The sequence below is a fragment of the Saccopteryx bilineata genome, chromosome 2 (genome assembly GCF_036850765.1).
Source record: "Saccopteryx bilineata isolate mSacBil1 chromosome 2, mSacBil1_pri_phased_curated, whole genome shotgun sequence".
Classification (NCBI taxonomy): domain Eukaryota; kingdom Metazoa; phylum Chordata; class Mammalia; order Chiroptera; family Emballonuridae; genus Saccopteryx; species Saccopteryx bilineata.
In genome coordinates this window covers 316,973,001-316,993,445 of record NC_089491.1, presented here as the reverse complement: position 1 = coordinate 316,993,445, position 20,445 = coordinate 316,973,001, and the positions used below count along the sequence as shown (strand labels likewise).

At 43.3% G+C, this 20,445-nt stretch overlaps 2 protein-coding genes across 2 annotated transcripts; both read right to left on the bottom strand.

Annotated features, from left to right (window-relative positions):
- Nucleotides 1-7,537: 7,537 nt before the first annotated feature.
- Nucleotides 7,538-8,716, bottom strand: LOC136323390 (late cornified envelope protein 3D-like). The gene is made up of 2 exons (XM_066255223.1): nt 8,674-8,716; nt 7,538-8,112 (listed from the first exon to the last, which is right to left on the bottom strand). The coding sequence occupies exon 2, from the start codon at nt 8,089-8,091 to the stop codon at nt 7,804-7,806; it is 288 nt and encodes a 95-aa protein (XP_066111320.1). The 5' UTR covers nt 8,092-8,112; nt 8,674-8,716; the 3' UTR covers nt 7,538-7,803.
- Nucleotides 8,717-18,904: 10,188 nt separating this feature from the next.
- Nucleotides 18,905-20,024, bottom strand: LOC136323388 (late cornified envelope protein 3C-like). Its single transcript, XM_066255222.1, has 2 exons — nt 19,901-20,024; nt 18,905-19,480 (listed from the first exon to the last, which is right to left on the bottom strand). The coding sequence occupies exon 2, from the start codon at nt 19,461-19,463 to the stop codon at nt 19,176-19,178; it is 288 nt and encodes a 95-aa protein (XP_066111319.1). The 5' UTR covers nt 19,464-19,480; nt 19,901-20,024; the 3' UTR covers nt 18,905-19,175.
- Nucleotides 20,025-20,445: the final 421 nt, after the last annotated feature.

Below are 20,445 nucleotides of genomic sequence, written 5' to 3'. Positions count from 1 at the left end.
ACCTCACTCATGGTCACATTTCCACAATTATCTAAAAAATGTGGCTTTACAGTTGGTATTTCGAATCAGGATGCAAACAAAGACCACACATTTGGTTGCTATGTCTCTGATATTTCTTCTAATATGTCCCTTCCTTTTCTACATCATTTACTTTTTAAAGAAACTGATTATTCAGCTTGAAGAATTTCTCATATTTTTATATCATCCAGATTATTTCTTTCTGGTACCATTTAACTTTCTTGTGATACCCTTATATTCCCCAGTATTTATTATAACCTGGTAATTAGATGTAGAACAGCAATTTTCAACCTATGTGCTGAGGGACATCAGGGCTGCAAGAAATTTCAAAACATGCAACACCTGACTATTTAGTCAGGAGTACTGATCTTTTCCCCCTTATATTGCCAAGTAAAAAATGACTACAGCCAATACAACAATAACCAACCAGTATGAATGAATCAAAGTTATATCTATTTTTTTTGTCAGATTGGCAAAAATAACATTTTTGGGGGTGCCACAGAATTTTAGTAACTAGTTTCTGTGTGCCATAAGTTGAAAAAGGTTGGAAATCACTGATCTAGAAGCTTGAATTAAATACAAGTTTTCTCTCTCTCTCTCTCTCTCTCTCTCTCTCTCTGTGTGTGTGTGTGTGTGTGTAGCAAACATACCTCAAATGTGATGTGATGTACTTATCGCACCATATAGGAGGCACATGTTATCTGGATATTCTAAGGTTATTGATGTTAATATTGATATGTAGTTTTGTGTTAGAACCATCTATCCATTCATTTTAAAGTTACTCATAAACCTTTGACCTAATGCTATAAACACATACTGATGCTTGTTTTTAGAGCTATTATTTCTTTGAGGGTTAATAAAGGGTGATTTTCTATTGCTATTATTCATTCTTCATTTATTAAGTGAAATTGCTTTTACCAAAAAAAAATTCCTCATCATCTACATGGCGATCAGAAGTACAGTTTAAACAGAAAAGACTGAAAAATGCTAAATATTTTCTCTTGATAATTTTTGAAAAAATGAGATGGTGGTCTAGCACTTGCCAACGATAACCAAATTTTTTTTAAAAAGGAAGTATAGTTATGGACTCATGGATTTCTCTATTTTGATGTGCCTTGATAAATTGCAATGATTATTATTATTATTTGATTTTCAAATTGTCCCATTTTTTTTAACTTCCTGTGTCTTTTTGACACAGCCTTAGTGATCTTCAATCAATAGCTTCCTTTCTTTCTGGTAAAATAAAATGTCCCAGGGTCATTTTGTGCCTCGCCTGACTGGGATCTAACCTCAGGCATTTCTCCAAGGAGTCCTGCTTCCTTTTAGTGAGATATGGTAGTTAGAGACCTTAATATGGGCCACACTGATAAAAATACTATTATTTTTTTATTGCTGCTATGTATTTTAGTGAACAATACTAGGTATGCATTTTTTTAAAGAAAAATATCATAAATAAATAACATTAACATTTTGGGATGTATACATTCTTTATATTTAATATTTCTGAACTTTTCATTCTTATACTGAAAATTTGGTCTTTTTTTGTTTTATCTTATAATATAGCTATAATATTTTCCAAATAACAAAGTCAATTATTACTACTATGGATAAGACCATTCAATACTATGTAAGGTTTCTTTGAGACTCTTTGGACTAGAGATAAAGAAAGAATAGTGTGTTTTAAAGTTACTTGAAGTATTAATAATTCCTTTTTTATTATAGTTATGTCTTTAATCTCATATACAATTAGGTACATTTGTTACAGTTTGTTTTCATTGTTTACAGGTTTTAAAATTTAATACTTTTGTTTTAAATCATGTATTCAACATTTACATTATGCTGAAGTCAAAACTATAAAAGAAGGTACATTCAACAAAATCCAGCTTTTTTCTTTGTCCTATCTATCTGTCTCATACATAATCATTTTTATCATTTTTTAGTTTAGCCCACAGTTTCTATAACTTGTAATGTTATTTTTAGCATGTCTGCATAGGCAAGAACAGGTTATGATTATTATTGTCTCTTTAATAGAAGAAGCAGCAATGCCTGTTTAAATTTAAAGCACTGGAATCCCAATCCTAGGCTCCTTCCTTTGAACCATACCACCCTCTACAGACATCCCAAAGAATTTCATCAAGGTGATACAGCCATGTGGTCACCTTCTGTTAGACATCTGAATTAAACAGACTGCTTCAGTGATTACTCCTCCTACTCTAGAATTATGTGGAATAAGTATGACAGCTATTTTTGGACTCTAAGTGACGCTTGGTGTCTGGAGCTAGAAAAAACCATGAGTAAACATGTGTGAGTAAGCATCTGTGTGTGTGTGTGTGTGTGTGTGTGTGTTTGTATGTTGTCAGGGAAACAAATTATCCCCTAGAGCTGTCATTTTCTGCTAACACCTGTGTAGTGATGTGGAATTAAGGCATTCATGGAATTACCCTTCAGGCACATGTGGGACTATTTACAAGAGAAAAGTAGTTTTAAAATTATTGATGACAGTTCAGGAAACAACATAGCAGAACTTGTGAAGTTCCAATTATAGTTTGAGTACATTCTATTTTTAAGTGAGAAGAGGGGAGATAGTGAGACTCCCACATGTTCCCTAACCCAGATCCACCTATCAACCTCCATCTGAGGTCAATGCTTAAGTCAATTGAACTATTTTTAGCACCTGAGGCTGCTGGGCTGGGACCAACCAAGTTATCCTTAGCACCCAGGTCCATGCTCAAACCAATCCAGCCACTGGTTGTGAAGGGAAAGGGGTGGGGAGAAGGGGGAGAGGTTGGAAAAAGAAGCAGATGGTCAAACCGGGAGGCCTATAAGCCTGGCTGATGCTTTATCCACTGAGCAAACCAGCCAGGGCTTAATTTCTGTACATTTAACAATAAAAACTCATAAATGTTCTATGAGTTTAAAATGACTATAAGTTTAGTTTTTTTTCTAATTTAATTTATTTTTAAATTGTATTGTCAACTAGGAAGAAAATAGGCTACAAATTTCCTAATTGGATGAGTGTACAAGTATGAGAAAATAAAAATTCCACTGTAATGTTTACCACCAAAGGGTTTCTACTGAACTCCTTGCTCACTGCCTCACTTTCTAGAGACCTGAGGGAGCTCCCAGTGCTTGGCCAGAGATACCTGCAACCTTCTAATATGTTGGAAGCCTACAGAAGCCTCCCCTGTGCTTCATTCAAAGGAAATGACCTGACACAGGCTCACAATAGAGCCAACAAGTGAGACGGCTTTCCCAGCATCCCCTCTCTGCTTAGACAAAATCCTAAGAAGTGTCCTCATAACATCTGAGTCTTTGTTTGAAATAAGTTTGCAAAAACAGAGCATTTCAGTGTCTTAGGTAGTTCACATGTGTACATTAAAATCAAGTTACCACTATTAATGCAACAACAACAACCACAACAACAAAACAGTGATGTTTTAAGACCCACAGTAGAGAGCAATGAGAAGCCCTGCTGCAAGGGGGACCAGACCAGTTTCAAAATTTAGTTAGGGCCAGCGGGACAGCCTTCTTTTGTTGGGGGCAAAGTGTGCCAATGCAAGGCGTGAACTGATCTAAACTAACGTCCCCCTCCCGGGGCTCGTGGAGGGACCTAGGGGAGGCTGGGCCTTGAACCAAGATCCTCCTTCTCTTTTCTATTGGTTAAGGGGCCACACTCTCTGCCAGCAGCAGTCGGGAGGGGTGGTCACTGATTCATGTGACCAGGGAAGAGCAGAGATGCTTGTTTCTTCATGGATAAAATGGAAGGGAAGCACCCTGAATTGGCCACTGCCATTGCCACACCTGTGCGTATTCCTTACAACCACAAGTGCCCAGATCTGATAACTACAGAAAGATAGGTGGGGGAAAAAATGTTTGTTGTTTATTAAAGAAGTTGGCTTTGTATTTATTGGCTTTTTACAATTCTTTTGTGAATCTCTTTTGCCCTTTCTCAATTTTTTCAAAATTGAGAAATAATTTCTTATTCCCAACAAGTTAGGACTTCTTGTATTTATACTATATATGAATTAGGGACCACTAATACCATGTAATAATAATAATGTTGAATAAATACTTATAATTTGTTGATTTTTTAAAATAAACTTTTCAAACTATTTAAACTTCCTTAGGGTAATTTTTGCCCCCTAGAGCTGCAAATTGTGTCGTCTGCTAGGGCAGCTCTCCACTGGTTTGGAAGCTGATTCTGGGGTGAGAATGGGGAGTGCATGCGGCAGTTGGCTGCTGTGTGTCTCTGGTTACTCTCACAGCCAGCCGCCGGCGACCTTACCACCCACTCTGTGAACAGAGCTGCGGTGGGGTGGTGGCTGATTTCTTTTTTTTTTTTTTTATTTCATTTTTCCGAAGCTGGAAACGGGGAGGCAGTCAGACAGACTCCCGCATGCGCCCAACCGGGATGCACCCGGCATGCCCACCAGGGGGCGACGCTCTGCCCCTCCGGGGGCGTCGCTCTGTTGCGTCCAGAGCCACTTCAGCGCCCCGGGGCAGAGGCCACAGAGCCATCCCCAGCGCCGGGGCCATCTCTACTCCAATGGAGCCTCGCTGCGGGAGGGGAAGAGAGAGACAGAGAGGAAGGAGAGGGGGAGGGGCGGCGAAGCAAATGGGCGCCTCTCCTGTGTGCCCTGGCCAGAAATCGAACCCGGGACTCCCGCACGCCGGGCCGACCGGCCAGGGCCTCTTTTTTTTTTTTTTTTTTTCTTTTCATTTTTCTGAAGCTGGAAACAGGGAGAGACAGTCAGACAGACTCCCGCATGCGCCCGACCGGGATCCACCCGGCACGCCCACCAGGGGCGGTGCTCTGCCCCCCAGGGGGCGACGCTCTGCCCATCCTGGGCGTCGCCATATTGCGACCAGAGCCACTCTAGCGCCTGGGGCAGAGGCCACAGAGCCATCCCCAGCGCCCGGGCCATCTTTGCTCCAATGGAGCCTCGACTGCGAGAGGGGAAGAGAGAGACAGAGAGGAAAGCGTGGTGGAGGGGTGGAGAAGCAAATGGGCGCTTCTCCTATGTGCCCTGGCCGGGAATCGAACCCGGGTCCTCCGCACGCTAGGCCGACGCTCTACCGCTGAGCCAACCGGCCAGGGCTCTTTTTTTTTTTAAATTTTATTTAGACAGTTAATTTTAACGGGGTGACACTGATACATAGATTCAGAGAAAACATCTTCAGATCATTTTGACATTTGATTATGTTGTATACCCATCACCCAAAGTCAAATTCTCCTCCATCACCTTTTATTTGATTTTCTTTATGCCTCTACCCTCCCCCCAACCCCTCACTCTCCTCCCTTCCCCTCCCCCTGGTAACAACCCCTGTATTCTTATCTATGTCCATGAGTATTAATTTTGTATCCCATTTATGTATGGAATCATACAGTTCTTAGTTTTTTCTGATTTACTTATTTTACTCAGTATAATGTTATCAAGGTCCATCCATGTTATTGTAAATGATCCTATATCATCATTTCTTATGGCTGAGTAGTATTCCATAGTATATATGTACCACTTCTTCTTTATCCAATCTTCTATTGAAGGGCTTTTTGGTTGTTTCCATGTCTTGGCCACTGTGAATAATGCTGCGATGAACATGGGGCTGCATGTGTCTTTATGTATCAATGTTTCTGAGTTTTGGGGGTATATACCCAGTAGAGGGATTGCTAGGTCATAAGGTAGTTCTATTCTTAATTTTTTGAGGAACCACCATACTTTCTTCCATAATGGATATACTACTTTACATTCTCACCAACAGTGGATGAGGGTTTCTTTTTCTTCACAGCCTCCCCAACACTTGTTGTTGCCTGTTTTGTTGATAATAGGTAATCTAACAGGTGTGAAGTGGTACCTCATTGCAGTTTTGATTTGCATTTCTCTAATAGCTAGTGAAGATGAGCATCTTTTCATATATCTCTTGGCCATTCGTATTTCTTCTTGGGAGAAGTGTCTGTTCTTATCCTTTTCCCATTTTTTTTTTATTGGATTGTTTGCTGTTGAGTTTTTTGGTGGCTGATTTCTTTTCACTGTACTCATCCATCTTTCTGATTGCTGTCTTTCACCCAGGTGTGCCGTTCCCTAGCCTCTGTGCCTCCGAACAGACCTTGTACTTAGGCACTGATGTGGGTCCCTTTGGGTGGCTATTGAGGCATATCTGGCCCAGAGGTTTCTGAGGTCTCAAAGCATGAATACTACTCATCAACACACAGGGCTCCAGCCAGCCTGCCATTGGCCATCAGACTGTTGAGATTGCTCTGGTCTGTTAGAGCAGGCAGCACAGTATCCTAAGTGAAAGTTAGGGATGGGCAGCCAAGGGCAGGTGTTACAGTAATGTGAGTGGGGGGGAGGGTACTTGGAGGCCTCAAGGCTTACTTTCCAGTGAAGGAGACAAAGTAGTGAAGCAAACAGTCACAGGTGTAATAGTGGGACCCTGCTTCTGTATGGACATAGGTCTGGGCAAATGTGTGGAGGGCCAGGGAAGAAGAGATTTCATGGGGGTGTTGACATTTGGGTTAAGTCCAGCAGGATGTGGTCAGTTGATGGTATCATTTTGTCTAAAATCAGGGACAAACCTTCTTCTCCAGATGGGGTTTCCTTGCAACTATGACCTATGTGGTCTATAATTTAATGATACAGAATTAAAAAAGCAACATTGCACACATTGAGCTGGGCTGAAAGAATGTAATTTAGAGAGAATTGTTTTATTTTGAAGGAGATCAAGACAGTATGCTTGTTGCATTGATGGTCCTGCCGCCAGACTGATCTGTGGCAAGCTGAGAAAAATGCATGATGATTATGTTTCTGTATCTGAAACACGAGGTATTAGGAGTCCCTACATCCTAGGGCTGTTGGGAGAATTAATTGAGGAGCTGTATGCCAAACAGTTGGAATCATGCCTGGCCCATAGTGAGTGCTAAGGAAATATGTGATCTCATGATTATATTTATTTTAAAAGCAGCGCCTTTTCTCAGTTCCACTTTTCCCTTCTTCCCAATTTTCTCACATCAGACACTTTATAGCCCAACTTCTCCCCTGCATCTACAACCTCTTCAGCTTTCTCTCTCATCATTGTGGCCTCAGATCCTAATAGAAGAAATTGCATTTCTTTTCTCTCCCCCTGGTCTCTCAATGACTTTTCTAGTAGGTTTTGGATTCCTTGCCTCCCCGACACCTGCCTCTTAGCTGGGGATCCTGGAACACCTTTCTGTACTCTGATTGGGGAAGTCACCTCCCAGCAGAGTCTAGGCTTAAATCAGACCATTTCCCACATCATGTTATGGGGATATTTTCCTTTTGTTGGTGTGGGGTTGAGACCACTACTCTTCTTCCTCTTGTTCCAACATAAAGTGTGCCCATAGGCTATTTTGGAGGAAATAGAACTGCTCTTTTTCCTGGTCTAGAATCAGGATCTGTCTCTTATGAGAGGAAGTGGTGGCCTGAGAAACAGAGGGCAGGAGAGACTTAGAGTCGTCTGGGTGGGAACAAAGTCGGAGAGAGCCTAGTGGTGCTGAGGAGATGAAAACTTTATTTTATTCCAGGGTCAGACGTGGGTGGCGATAATCAATAGGGTAGATATTGCATGTTCTGTCAGAGCTGGGGGCGGGCACTCTGGGGCCCTGGAGAGCGGATAGGAAGAGCCGTCAGGACGCTCAGTTGCTCTCCACAAGCACTTCAGCCTGGCCAAGGCGGGAATGCGGGTACCGGGAGGGAACACGTCAGGCAGAGGATGGTCCCTGGGACTTTGCTTCCTCTAAAGTCGCTTTTCTAAGCACCGGAGTCCAGGTCAGCAGCAGCCCCCAGAGCTGTGGCCACAGCCGGAGCCCCCAGAATGCTGACCACTGCCACTGTCACAGGAGTCGGAGCTCCGGCGCCCACAGCGGTGGGACCTGCGGTGCCTGTGGTGGCTCAGGTAGCAGCCGCCCTCGGAGCTGGAGCCACAGTGGCCCCCCGAGCTCAGAGCACAGCCAGACGGGGCTGGCGGTGAGCACTGTGCTGGGCTCTTTGGGGGGCACTTGGGGGCGGGGCACTTGGGAGGGGGCTGGCACTGCTGCTGGTTCTGCCGGCAGGACATCTCAGCAGGAGGCGTGGGAGTCTGGATAGGTTACAGGAAAAGGTCAGTGCAAAAGCTCCAGGACAGTGTCTTCTCTATGAACGGTTTCAGAAAACCCCTGCCCCTCATACCCGCTGCTTCCTGAGCTGCGATGTTCAGGAGGAAAATAGAAACCAACGTCAAATTAAATTGACCTGAAAAGATATTTCCCTAGTTTGGCCCTCTTTCCAAAAACAATGCTAATTGAGATCTTCTTACTGGGCTCCATGCCCGTCTTTCTTCATAGAAATGTAGAAGCAAATATACCCCAGCAATAACTCCTGGAGAATGTCTCTGGATTGTGAGCATCTTTCAGGATAGAGTGGAGAGCATGCTAATGGCCAGGGCCCTGGCACGTAACAGACTCGGAAGCATCTCGCACAGGTTCCTTGTTCCCTGTCTCTGTTCTGTCCCCTGTTGCCCTCCAAAGTTCTCTTCTGGCTGCCTCCACATCAGACACCCCTGCTTCCCTCTTTCCCGCTGAAATCTGCTCTTTCCCGCTGAAATCTGAGTCTGTCTTCCCAACACTCCTAGCTGAGGTCCTGTCTCCTTCCAGATACTCACCGAGTGCAGAGGCGGCAGGAGAAGGCTGTTCCTGAGGAGGCTGTGGATGAGGAGTTCAGGGCAGGGGCTCTTTTATCCTGTGTTGGGTTGGTGACACATGGCCTGAGCATGCTGCAGCTTTCACAACCAGGGGTAAGGTGACAGTCCCACACACTCCCATCCCAGGTCTCCAGCTTCTTCCTGCACACGTGCCAAGATGTCTGCAAGAGAGAATCAGGAAATCCTGATGACTGCTTGCTGCCCAGGTGTGTTGGGGACCCGACATTTCTTCTTTCACTCATTCAGCTGAGATGTTTTAAGTTCGGCTATGTCCCTTGCATTTTTTCTGGGCAGTGAAGATGTAGAGATGTATATGATACATTTCCTGACTTTGAGCATTTCAAGTTTAACTGGACAGACATCAGAGAAGTAAACATTTACGTTTGATACCATGTGATTCATCCTTTGAAACTTCTACCTTTTGGGCAATAGCTCCCTATGGTTCTGCATAGTCCCAAGGGTCATGGTTTGTTTATGTATAATCAGCTCCTGGTCTCTTGGGATTTTGGTGATCAGAGATCACCGGACCCTGAGAAAGAGACATGTTGGGAAATGGATAGAGGGTGGGATCCAGGCCCTGGCTGGGGCAGGTGAGGCCCCTACCAGAACTGAAGCTAAGGCAGAATTATATAAATGAGCAGACAAAATACTAGAATTACCTACATTAGTTGAGATCGTGAGACTTATATATGTAGTATAAAAAAATCCAGTTCTTACATATTTAGATTCCTATGGGATGTATGATATTGATTATAAAAATGATCTATGAGTACAAAATATTTAAAACAATTATTGAGAGTCATGAAGATATTCTATTCAATGTGTAGCTAATGGTGAGGCTGATGACAGTGATGATATTATGTGCATTACATTTAATAGAACAGATCTGATAATTTCTAAGGTTTGTGTATGATGATTTTTTAATGAAATCTGAAACTTATTTTCCTACTGGATTTTATTAAATACTAGAGGTTAATTTCATGTTAATCTCATTTCTGCTATCAGAATGACTACATTTTACTATTTGTTTCTAAAAGATTACAACCAGAACTACAACAGACATTAATCACTATATTTAAATTAATTGGTAATTTTTTGAAGACTTTATTTCTTCATTTCAGAGAGGGGAAAGGGCAGGGGGAGGAGCAGGAAGCATCAACTCCCATATGTGCTTTGACCAGGCAAGCCCAGGGTTTTGAACTAGCGACCTCAGTGTTCCAGGTCAATGCTTTATCCACTGTGCTACCACAGGTCAGGCAAATTAACTGGTAATTTTTAATCAGATATTTTATGGAAAATATATGTTATTCTTGTCTTTACTCATAGTTTAGTGCTAGTAGATGCAAACTTCTTTATACAGGTTTATACTTTACAACTTATCCACCTTAAAGCATAGGAATTCTATAATTAATTTTGAAATAACCTGTGGGATAATGAATTGCACTGGGTCACAAGAAATGTTGGCTTGGGATGGAGAAAGAAAGACAGGGTTAGAGATGGCAATGACCCCCCCCCACACACACACACACATACACACACTTCTGATATTCTTCCGTCTCCAGAAAGAGTTTCTTGCTTAGGGGATATCTGTAGGCTTAACCCTGAACTATGCTACAGTGTCCATTTCCTTCATAATGTTGAAGACCTCCCCAATTGATATTGTATTGGAAGGAGTTATTCAAGAGGGGAAATGGGTGTTCTCTCGTATCAGACTGGGTGATGGAGCTGAAGAGGGACAAAAAGTGTTGAAAAGCACATAGCTCTCTCTCTCAGTTTTACTGACTATAGAGGCTTAGAGAAGGCCATATGGAAAGAGGACCATCTGAATAAAATTGTGCACTTGGGAAACTCTGGACCTTCTAAAGCAGGGGTAGTCAACCTTTTTATACCTACCGCCCACTTTTGTATCTCTGTTAGTAGTAAAATTTTCTAACTGCCCACTGGTCCCACAGAAATAGTGATTTATAAAGTAGGGAAGTAACTTTACTTTATAAAATTTATAAAGCAGAGTTACAGCAAGTTAAAGCATATACTAATAATTACTTACCAAGTACTTTATGTCAAATTTTCACTAAGTTTGGCAGAATAAATCTTTATAAAACAACTTACTATAGTTAGATCTATCTTTTCATTTATATTGTACTTTGGTTGCTCCACTACCGCCCACCATGAAAGCTGGAATGCCCACTACTGGGCGGTAGGGACCAGGTTGACTACCACTGCAATAAAGGAACTCTGGTCCTTTGTCTGATGACTCTGGGTTGAGACACTGCCTCTGTCTTTTCTCTCATAGGTCCAACACTTGCCTGGAGGCCCCTCTGCTTCTCAGCTGCCACCATCAACCTCCCCTAACCCCCAAGAAATTCCTTCTACTTTAAGTTATTTATTCTTATATTCTTTCATTTAATAAATTTCTATTGAACATCATCAATGTTCCCTATCAAAAGACCAATAGCAATATACCTATAGTAGAACAAAGTTGAATTGATTGGCTTGTTCAAATGAGGGAGACAGTACACCATGGGAAAACATTAAGAGATGCTTGTCATGGGATTTGGGCTTGTATTAGGTAATTTTGTGGAAGCTGCAAGGACGTGAAGTTTTGCACTGGATTAGGTGATTTCAGAAAGCAGAGAGCATTTCTATGATTAGGTACCTTAATAATTTTAAACTAGGAAGCAGGATTAATGAGGCTATTATAATAAAGCCTCATTAATTGCTCTTTGTTTCTAAAACAAATCACCTAAGCAAAAGACTCTTTCTGGAGACAGAAGAATATCAGAAAGGGGGGTCAGTGCTATCTCTAACCCTGTCCTTCTTTCTCCATCCCAAGCCACGATTTCTTGTGACCCCGTGAAATTCACTCTCCCATGGGTATTTCAAAATTAATTATAGAATCCTTATGCTTTAAGGTGGGTAAGCTGTAAAGTGTAAACCTGTATAAAGAATTCTGTGTCTACTCACAATAAACTATCAAGTACAGAAAAGAATAACACATTTTTCATTAAAATATTTGATTAAAAATTACCAGTTAATTTAAATATAAAGATTAATATTTGTTGTAGTTCTGATTTTAATCTTTTCGAAACAAATAGCAATTGGTGAAAAAAGTATCAGTGCCTCATGTTAGTTGAGAAAGGGGGATGTGGGGTTATTTTTGTGGTTTGGACAATGTTCTTGTTTTGTTGGTGCTCAGAGTGGTCTTATTTTTGTCTGAGTTAGCTTGTCTGATGTCGGAGTTTAATGAACTTGCTTATGTTCAATCAGAGAAGATATGGCCTAGCTACTAGAACAAGCCCAGCTTGTTGCCAGCAATCTGGGATTGTCTTTCCTTTTCTTAGTTATGATTATGGGCAAGTAACCATGGTCAGCAATGGGAATAGAACAGTAAAATGGAGAAGTGTGATATCTTTTTTCAAGGAGGGTACAGTCTAACAGATAAATAACACAGAAGAACTTGTTACACCCATGATAAATGGCCCCATATAGAATTTGAATGCCATGGGGCATGTGAAAAAAAAATGTTGGAGTTTAGACTTTGCTGCAAAAATGAATATTTTTCCATATCTTGTGATGACCAGTAACTGACCATATCCTTACAATAGCAACAAGGATGGAAGCCATTTTTCCACCAGGGGTTGCACCCCTGAGTCATTGGTAGTGGTGTGAGTGGGGGTGGAAGATAGTAGTGTGGGGTGGGATAGTGGAAGAGAGAAGAGGGAGCAGTAGCTGAAAAGGTACACATACACACTCTGTAGTAGTTTCAAAGCATCAAGGTGTCCTTGTCATTGACTGTCAATAAGCAGTCTTCCTTGTCCTTCATGAAATATTTGTGGATGTCTCTCTGGCTTTGCTCTAACTCCATCTGCTGGTCTTGGAAGTTTCCACACATGAGCTGGAAAAGAGCTCATTAGGCTTATCTTCATCTTGATAAGTTGCTCCTGTCTGTTACCCTTCCTTTTCCTCATGAGATCAGGTACTCTGAGGTCCTCACACACAAAACAGCCATTCTATGATGACAGAGAATCATCATAGTAAGGATCAGGGCTTAGTTATTTCTCCCAGAGCATGAGGGCAACTCCCCAAGAGTCACCAACATCAGGAGTCCTATCTTAAGGAACACTGGCTTCCTGTGGTCCTGAGACATCAAGGAAATACAGAGACTGGTATGGCTGGATGAATCTTGGGAGAATTTCATGACTTAGTCATTACAATTGGTATTATAGGAGCGGGCAATGCAGGATCTCGGGTTTAGCTCCTTGGAGTACATTTTATGTATTTTTTTAGTTTGCTCACTTTTTTTTTTAGATTTTTTTATTTATTTATTCATTTTTATTAGAGAGAGAGAGGAGAGAGAGAGAGGGAGAGATAGAGAGAGAACAGGAAGCATCAACTCCCATATGTGCCTTGACCAGGCGAGCCCAGGGTTTTGAACCAGCGACCTCAGCATTCCAGGTCGACGCTTTATCCACTGCGCCACCACAGGTCAGGCTCCTTGGAGTACATTTTAAACATTCCACATTAGAAGTCAAGCATGACTCAACAAACACAAAATCCTTCTCTTTTGCTTATAACTCACAATTCCTTGTCAGTTCTGTCTCCTCCCTCCCCCATAGCAATTGCATTCCATGACAAGCAGCTGAGTCATTCTAAAGGAAAATGGGAAGAGGTAGTCAGAAAGTGCCACATACCTAAGGATCTTACGTAGATCCCAATTAACCTTTGAGCAGCTCCCAGAGCAGAGGCTCAGCAGGAATAGACTGCAGGTGGACCCTGAGCAGGATATTTGAGTGACACTTGGGAGAACACCTGGGAGGGGCTTGAAACTACTTTTAGTTTTGCTTCCAGGACATTTTGGGAGAAGTTTAGTGACTCTAGAAGAAGTAAAAAGGCAAAAAATTAGATGGGATTGCATCAACTTAAAAAAATGACTCCCTTGCCTGACTGGTTGTGGTGCAGTGGATAGAGCATCAACCTGAGACACTGAGATTTCAGGTTTGAAACCCTGAAGTTGCTGGCTTGAGTGCAGGTTCATCCAGCTTGAGTGTGGGATCACTGACACGCTCCCAAAGTCTCTGGCTTGAGCCCAAGGTTGCTGGCTTTAGCAAGGGGTCACTGGCTTGGCTTGAGACCCCTGGTCAAGGCACATATGAGAAGCAATTAATGAACAAATGAGTTAATGCTTATCTCTCTCCTTTCCTGTCTCTTTCTGTCTGTCTCTCTTCCTCTCAAAAATATAAAAAAGATTTTCTACTTTTTTTAGAGTTTGTGACTCTAAACCCACAGCTTATAGAAAATTCTTCAGCAAAGAGGAGTAGGAAAATAGAAAGTAATGAGCTGTCCTGGCTAGGTAGCTCAGTTGGTTAAAGCATTGTCCCTATATGCTAAGGTTGCAGGTTCAATCCCTAGTCAGGACACATGCAAAAATCAACCAGTGCATGCATAAGTGAGTGGAACAGCAAATCTATGTTTTCTCTCTCCCTTTTCTGTCTCTAAACTTCAATTAAAAAATAAAATTAAAAAATGAGTTAGTGGATTCTGATTCCAGTAATAGATAACATCTTGGAACTCTTTTCTATTTTGGTTCACAGGTAGAAAAGGAGTGGTGATATTGGAAGAGGGTGAGGGTGAGTCTTATTTAAAGGGCAGCATGTTACACTCTCCAGCCCCAGGCCCTTTGCATCTCCATAGCAGGTGTCAAGAGTTTTGAGGAAAAAACGAACCAAAGAAACCTCAGAATTGTCCAAATACCTGTGCCTCAGTCCTTCTGTAGGAGCTGTTCTTCATATTAATTCATTCATAAAAGTTATTCATTTTTTCAAACCATTTATATTGAGATAGAACATGCTGTGCTTGACAAAGAAGATCCAAAAATAAAAAAAGATGATACTCCATCTTCTGATAGTGTAGTGGAGCTGACAGGCAAGTAATGAAATATGTATGAGCCAGATGAGGATCCTATAAGATGTGTGTGTGAGGAGTCCTCATGCCTGAAGTCAGAGTTTTGGGGCATCAGTCCCCTGTTGCTCTTAAGTGAATGATAAATCAGATGTCACCTACTGATGTTAGAATAGGTAGGTAACTATTAATACAGGAAGGGAGAAAAAAGGAATCAGGCATTAAGCCTAATGAATTAGGGAAGGAATCAGACATTAAGCCTAATAAACTAGGGAATAGAATCAGATGTTAAGCCTAATAAACTAAGGAGCTGAATTGGACATTAAGCCTTATTCACTGGAAAGTTATAGCATTCACAGTCTCGCCAGGAGGCCTTTGCATTCTCCACAGAGGGGACCTAATCCCCAAAGTGGGCAGGAAGAATCAGTTAGCAATCATTAGTTAGGATAACTGAGGGAGGAATAGGAACAGCAGGGGAAATTCCTTTGCTGGGCACATGCATAGTAGAAGCTAAGGTGGTGCAGGCAGAGATAAATGCATGCACAGTAGAAACGAAATGATGCAGCAAAACTTTGAGGCATGAGCAGTAGGAGCCAAAATGGTGACACAAAGGGGCAGAGCCTAGCCTGGGAAAAGAATCAGATTGGATAAGGACATGGGGCCCTGGAAGGTCCAGGAAAGGGATTGGTTAGGAGGAGAGCCCAGCACAAGTCCAGGGAAAACCCAGGAAGTAGGTTGGGTAGTTTGAAAGCAAGTCTGTTCAGTCCTGAAAACCAAGAAAATATATGGAGGATTTCTAAGGATCTTGAGACAGACGCTCCTTTCATGGCTGTTGTCTTTTGATGTGGAAGCTAGCAAATACTCATGTTCTTTTCTTGTCACCACCAAAGCTGCTATCTAAAAGCGCCAATATTTTGCCAAGCCGGAGAGTTTTCTCCAGGTTTATTAAACTAACAGCAGAGTCCACTCAGTCCCAGAGAATGAGAGGCCACTGAATACAGAGCCATTCTGTTTCACTCTGCATCACATGTAAATTGGAAACTGTTGACCATAAATGCATTTGACCAGTGATTTGCAACCTTTTTCCTCTCATGGCACACAGAAACTAATTACTAAAATTCTGCAACACACCAAAAATATATATTTTTTGCTGATCTAGAAATAAAAGGTATAATTTTGATTCATTCACACCGAAGAGTTATTGCTGTGTTGGCTGTTGTCATTTTTATAATTTAACAATCTAAAAGAAAAGAGGTCAATGCCCCTGACAAAAGTCAGGTATTGCACGTTTTAAAAATTACTGTGGCACATCAGTTGAAAATGACTTCCCTAGAGAAGAAACATTGTTCTTAATTTTTTGCTATATCCCTAGTGTTTATAACAGAGCACATAATAAGTGCTCAATAAAAATAGTTAAGTGAATAAATGGGTCCAAGGCTGGGACTTGGTGTCACTCTGATGAGGTCTGGAAAATCCTTTCGTTGTTTTTTTTTCACTGCTTAGACCTCCCCTTTTTGGCTCAATTTTATTTATTTATTTATTTTATTATTTTTTAAGATTTTATTTATTCATTATAGAGAGGGAAGAGAGAGAGAGAGAGAGAGAGAGAGACAGACAGAGAGAGAAGGGGGGAGGAGCAGGAAGCATCAACTCCCATATGTGCCTTGACCAGGCAAGCCCAGGGTTTTGAACTGGAAACCTCAGCATTTCCAGGTTGACGCTTTATCCACTGTGCTACCACAGGTCAGGCTTGGCTCAATTTTAAAGATGTTCTGTATTGCTTTTTGCTTCCTGAGACCTCTGTAATGTCTCAGCTAGGAGCTTTATAAGTTGACCCTGCTCCCTTTCTTTTATCACTCAGATTTGATTCAAGCATAAATTATAACTCTGTCAGTTGTGGTTTTTTTTGTTTTTTGTTTTTGTTTTTTTTTACAGAAACAGAGCAAGAGTCAGAGAGAGGGATAGATAGGGACAGACAGACAGGAACAAAGAGAGATGAGAAGCATCAATCATCAGTTTTTCATTGCGACACCTTAGTTGTTCATTGATTGCTTTCTCATATGTGCCTTGACCATGGGCCTTCAGCAGACCGAGTAACCCCTTGCTCAAGCCAGCGACCTTGGGTCCAAGCTTTGCTCAAACCAGAGGAGCCCATGCTTACGCTGATGACCTTGGGGTCTCGACCCTGGATCCTCAGCATCCCAGTCCGACGCTCTATCCACTGCGCCACCGCCTGGTCATGCTAACTCTGTCAGTTCTTTAGAGTGGCACTTCGAGGTACTTCTGAACCTCCAGGTCTTTTTCTACAGCTCCTGGCAGATAGTATGTTCTAATTTTGCCATCTGTCCAGCCCATGCTGTACTGTCTCAGGCCGGCACAAAGCTGTTGGACCTGTGTGTTGACAGGACTTACACTCTGTGTTCCAGGTTTTGTAGGCCCTCTCAGGTGAGGCATAGCTCTTCTGGGTCTGTTCTTGCCTCACCAACACTCACATGGTTCCTGCCCCTGGCTGAGTGCTCTCTGGTGATTTCTAATGAACTTAACCTTGTGGCCAGAGTTGTGACTGCTACTTCAAGGAATCATACCTCAGTTAGACCTGCCTTGTGTGTCTGGTATTAAATTCCATCAGGCTCTCCTTAAGCCCCAAGTTGTAGTAATTTCCATGCTTGATAAATCTTTTTTAAGTTTATTAAACTTAAAAGTTATCTACAGTTCTCTGCCTCTTCCCACCCCCTGCTTGCTCTACTCAGTCCCTAACATATGTCTCTCTCTCTCTTTTTTTTCTTTTCTTGAATTCTTCTGAAGTTGGAAACGGGGAGGCAGTCAGACAGACTCCTGCATGCGCCCAACCAGGATCCCACCAGGGGTGGTACTCTGCCCATCTAGGGCGTTGCTGCAACCAGAGCCATTCTAGCACCTGAGGCAGAGGCCACAGAGCCATCCCCAGCTCCCAGGCTGATCCCACTCCAATGGAGCCCTGGCTGTGGGAGGGGAAGAGAGAGACAGAGAGGAAGGAGATGGGGAGGGGTGGAGAAGCAGATGGGCACTTCTCCTGTGTGCCCTGGCTGGGAATCAAACCCAGGACTCCCACACGCCAGGCTGACACTCCACCACTGAGCCAACCAGCCAGGGCCAACATCAGTCTCTCTTAATATTTACCATTTGCTTGTAGCTTGAGTTCTATGACATTTTTTTGGCGTTCTGGCAATCCAAGTGACATGTTATTCTTGGTTCATATGTAAGAACATTATTTCAACCTCAGAAGCATCTGAGTCTTAAAATTTAATCCAAACCATGGGACTCTATTGAGGTGTATGTTTGTATAGAGTTCAAAATTTAATAAATGTTTACTTCTTAGATTGGGTTTAATTCCAGCAACACTTCTCATTTTCTTTCTTCTAAAATTTTTATTTCACATGCACAATTATCTTGTTGCTGAAATTCCCAGCCACCTCGCTTACCCTAGACCTCATTAATGTTAAGTCTTCTCACCTTCCATCTCTCTCCTGCATTTTCATAGAGTCTACTGAGTTAACTCTTCTTCCTGAGATATACATCTCCTTCTTCCACCAATTTTATGTTTCCTTGCATCGTGACTCCCTGTTTCCATTTTTTAAAATTTTTTTTCTGAAGTTAGAAGCAGAGAGGCAGAGACAGACACCCACATGTGCTGGACTGGGATCCACCTGGCAAGCCCAACAGGGGGTGATGTTCTGCCCATCTGGGGTGTAGCTCCATTGCAACTGGAGCCATTCTAGAGCCTGAGGCAGAGGCCATGGAGCCATCCTCAGCACCTGGGCCATCTTTGCTCCAGCAGAGCCTTGGCTGTGGGAGGGGAAGAGAGAGACAGAGAGAAAAGAGAGGGTGAAGGGTGGAGAAACAGATGGGCACTTCTCCTGTGTGCCCTGGGTGGGAATCAAACACAGGACTTCCAAACGCCAGGCCGATGCTCTACCACTGAGCCAGCCAGCCAGTCAGGGCTTTGACTCCCTCTTTCTTAATTAGGACCCAGAAACAGTTATCAAAATAAGTAAAAGTTCTATATTATGCATTGGAAATTCCCAGGTTGTATCAATACCCACTCAGGTCTCACAGGAAAAGTCATTCCTTTACCTGAGAATTGTAATACTTATCTCTCATTCTCCTCTCCCTCTCCACACTAAACCCAAACTCTCTGATCTGCTTTTTTTGTTTTTCCTGGTCCAAAACTAAGATTCTGCTCCCCAAACTGAGTTGGGTTGGCCAAGGAACTGAGAGGAGGGACAGAGTGAAATGACATGTGAACTGCCCAGGGTATTGAGGAAGAGAAGCTTTATTTTTTCACAGGGTCAAGTACAGGCATTTCCCATCATTGTCAGGTGCTGGGGGCGGGGAATGTGGGATCCTGGACAGCAGGCTGGAAGAGCATCTGAAGAGAGCTGGAAACCCTCTCTGGGAAATTCCCAGCTCAGCCTGGGACGTTGAGAATAAGGTATCCAGGAAAGGCTGTGTTCAGCTTGGGCTTTTTCTTGGACCTTTGGTTTCTTCTGTCTTCTGAAGTCACTATCTCAGCACCAGAGTCCAGGTCAGCAGCAGCCCCCAGAGCTGTGGCCACAGCCGGAGCCCCCAGAGTGCTGACCACTGCCACTGTCACAGGAGTCGGAGCTCCGGCGCCCACAGCGGTGGGACCTGCGGTGCCTGTGGTGGCTCAGGCAGCAGCCGCCCTCGGAGCTGGAGCCACAGTGGCCCCCCGAGCTCAGAGCACAGCCAGACGGGGCTGGCGGTGAGCACTGTGCTGGGCTCTTTGGGGGGCACTTGGGAGCGGGGCACTTGGGAGGGGGCTGGCACTGCTGCTGGTTCTGCTGGCAGGACATCTTGGCAGGAATTTGACCTTCAACAAATAAACGACACACTTAGAGCACAGAAGCTTCAGAAGTTTCAATATCCTCTCCTTACACGTTGTGTTAAACACTTGTCCTCCATGACCAAGCTGCCCTCTAAGACAAGCTCTGTGGGAAAGAAATGGGAACATGGAGGGGACACATGTGTTTGCATAAAGCATCTTCGAGGATGCCAGATGGAGCCATGAGCATCCCTGACAGCACACTCAGAACAAGATAGGAAGGAATCCTGAGGACCTGTGGCTTTTGGGAATCACAGCCCCCTGACAGGTGCCTGGTGGCTCTTTCCTCACCATCACCCTCCCCCCACTGCTGCCTACTGTGGGGCTCTTCCTGCTGCTTCCATTCAGATGTGAGCCCATCTTCCCAACACTCTGAGCCAAGGTCCCCGTCCCTTTCCAGACACTCACCGGGTACAGAGGAAGCAGGAGAAGGCTGTTCCTGAGGAGGCTATGGATGGGGAACCCAGGGCAGGGGCCCTTTTATCCTGTGCTGGATTTGTGACGTGTACCCTGAGCATGCTGCTGCTTTCACAAGCACGGGGAGGGTACAGCCTGGCACACCCCCAGAATTACGTTTCCAGCCTTTTCCCTGAGCACTTGCATAATGTCCAACTAATGAGGTTCAACGAGGAAGCATGATGACTGTCTAATAACTTCCCTGACTCTTCCCGGGAGCCTGACCCTCCCCTGCCTTCCTTCCTTCTCTCAGCTGCCATGCCTTGGTTCAGCTTGGCTCAAATACTTTCCTGGGAGCTGGGTTTGTGACACATGGCCCGAGCATGCTGCTGCTTTCACAAGCAGGGGGAGGTGACAGAGCCACACACTTCTTAGTTGCGTGCCTCCGGTGTCCTCATGGGCAGGATCCTAAAGTTCTAATGAGATGGAATCAGGATGTCCTTGGGACTGCCAAGTACTTCCCACTCAAATCTGCTTTGAACCTACTTCTTCACTTT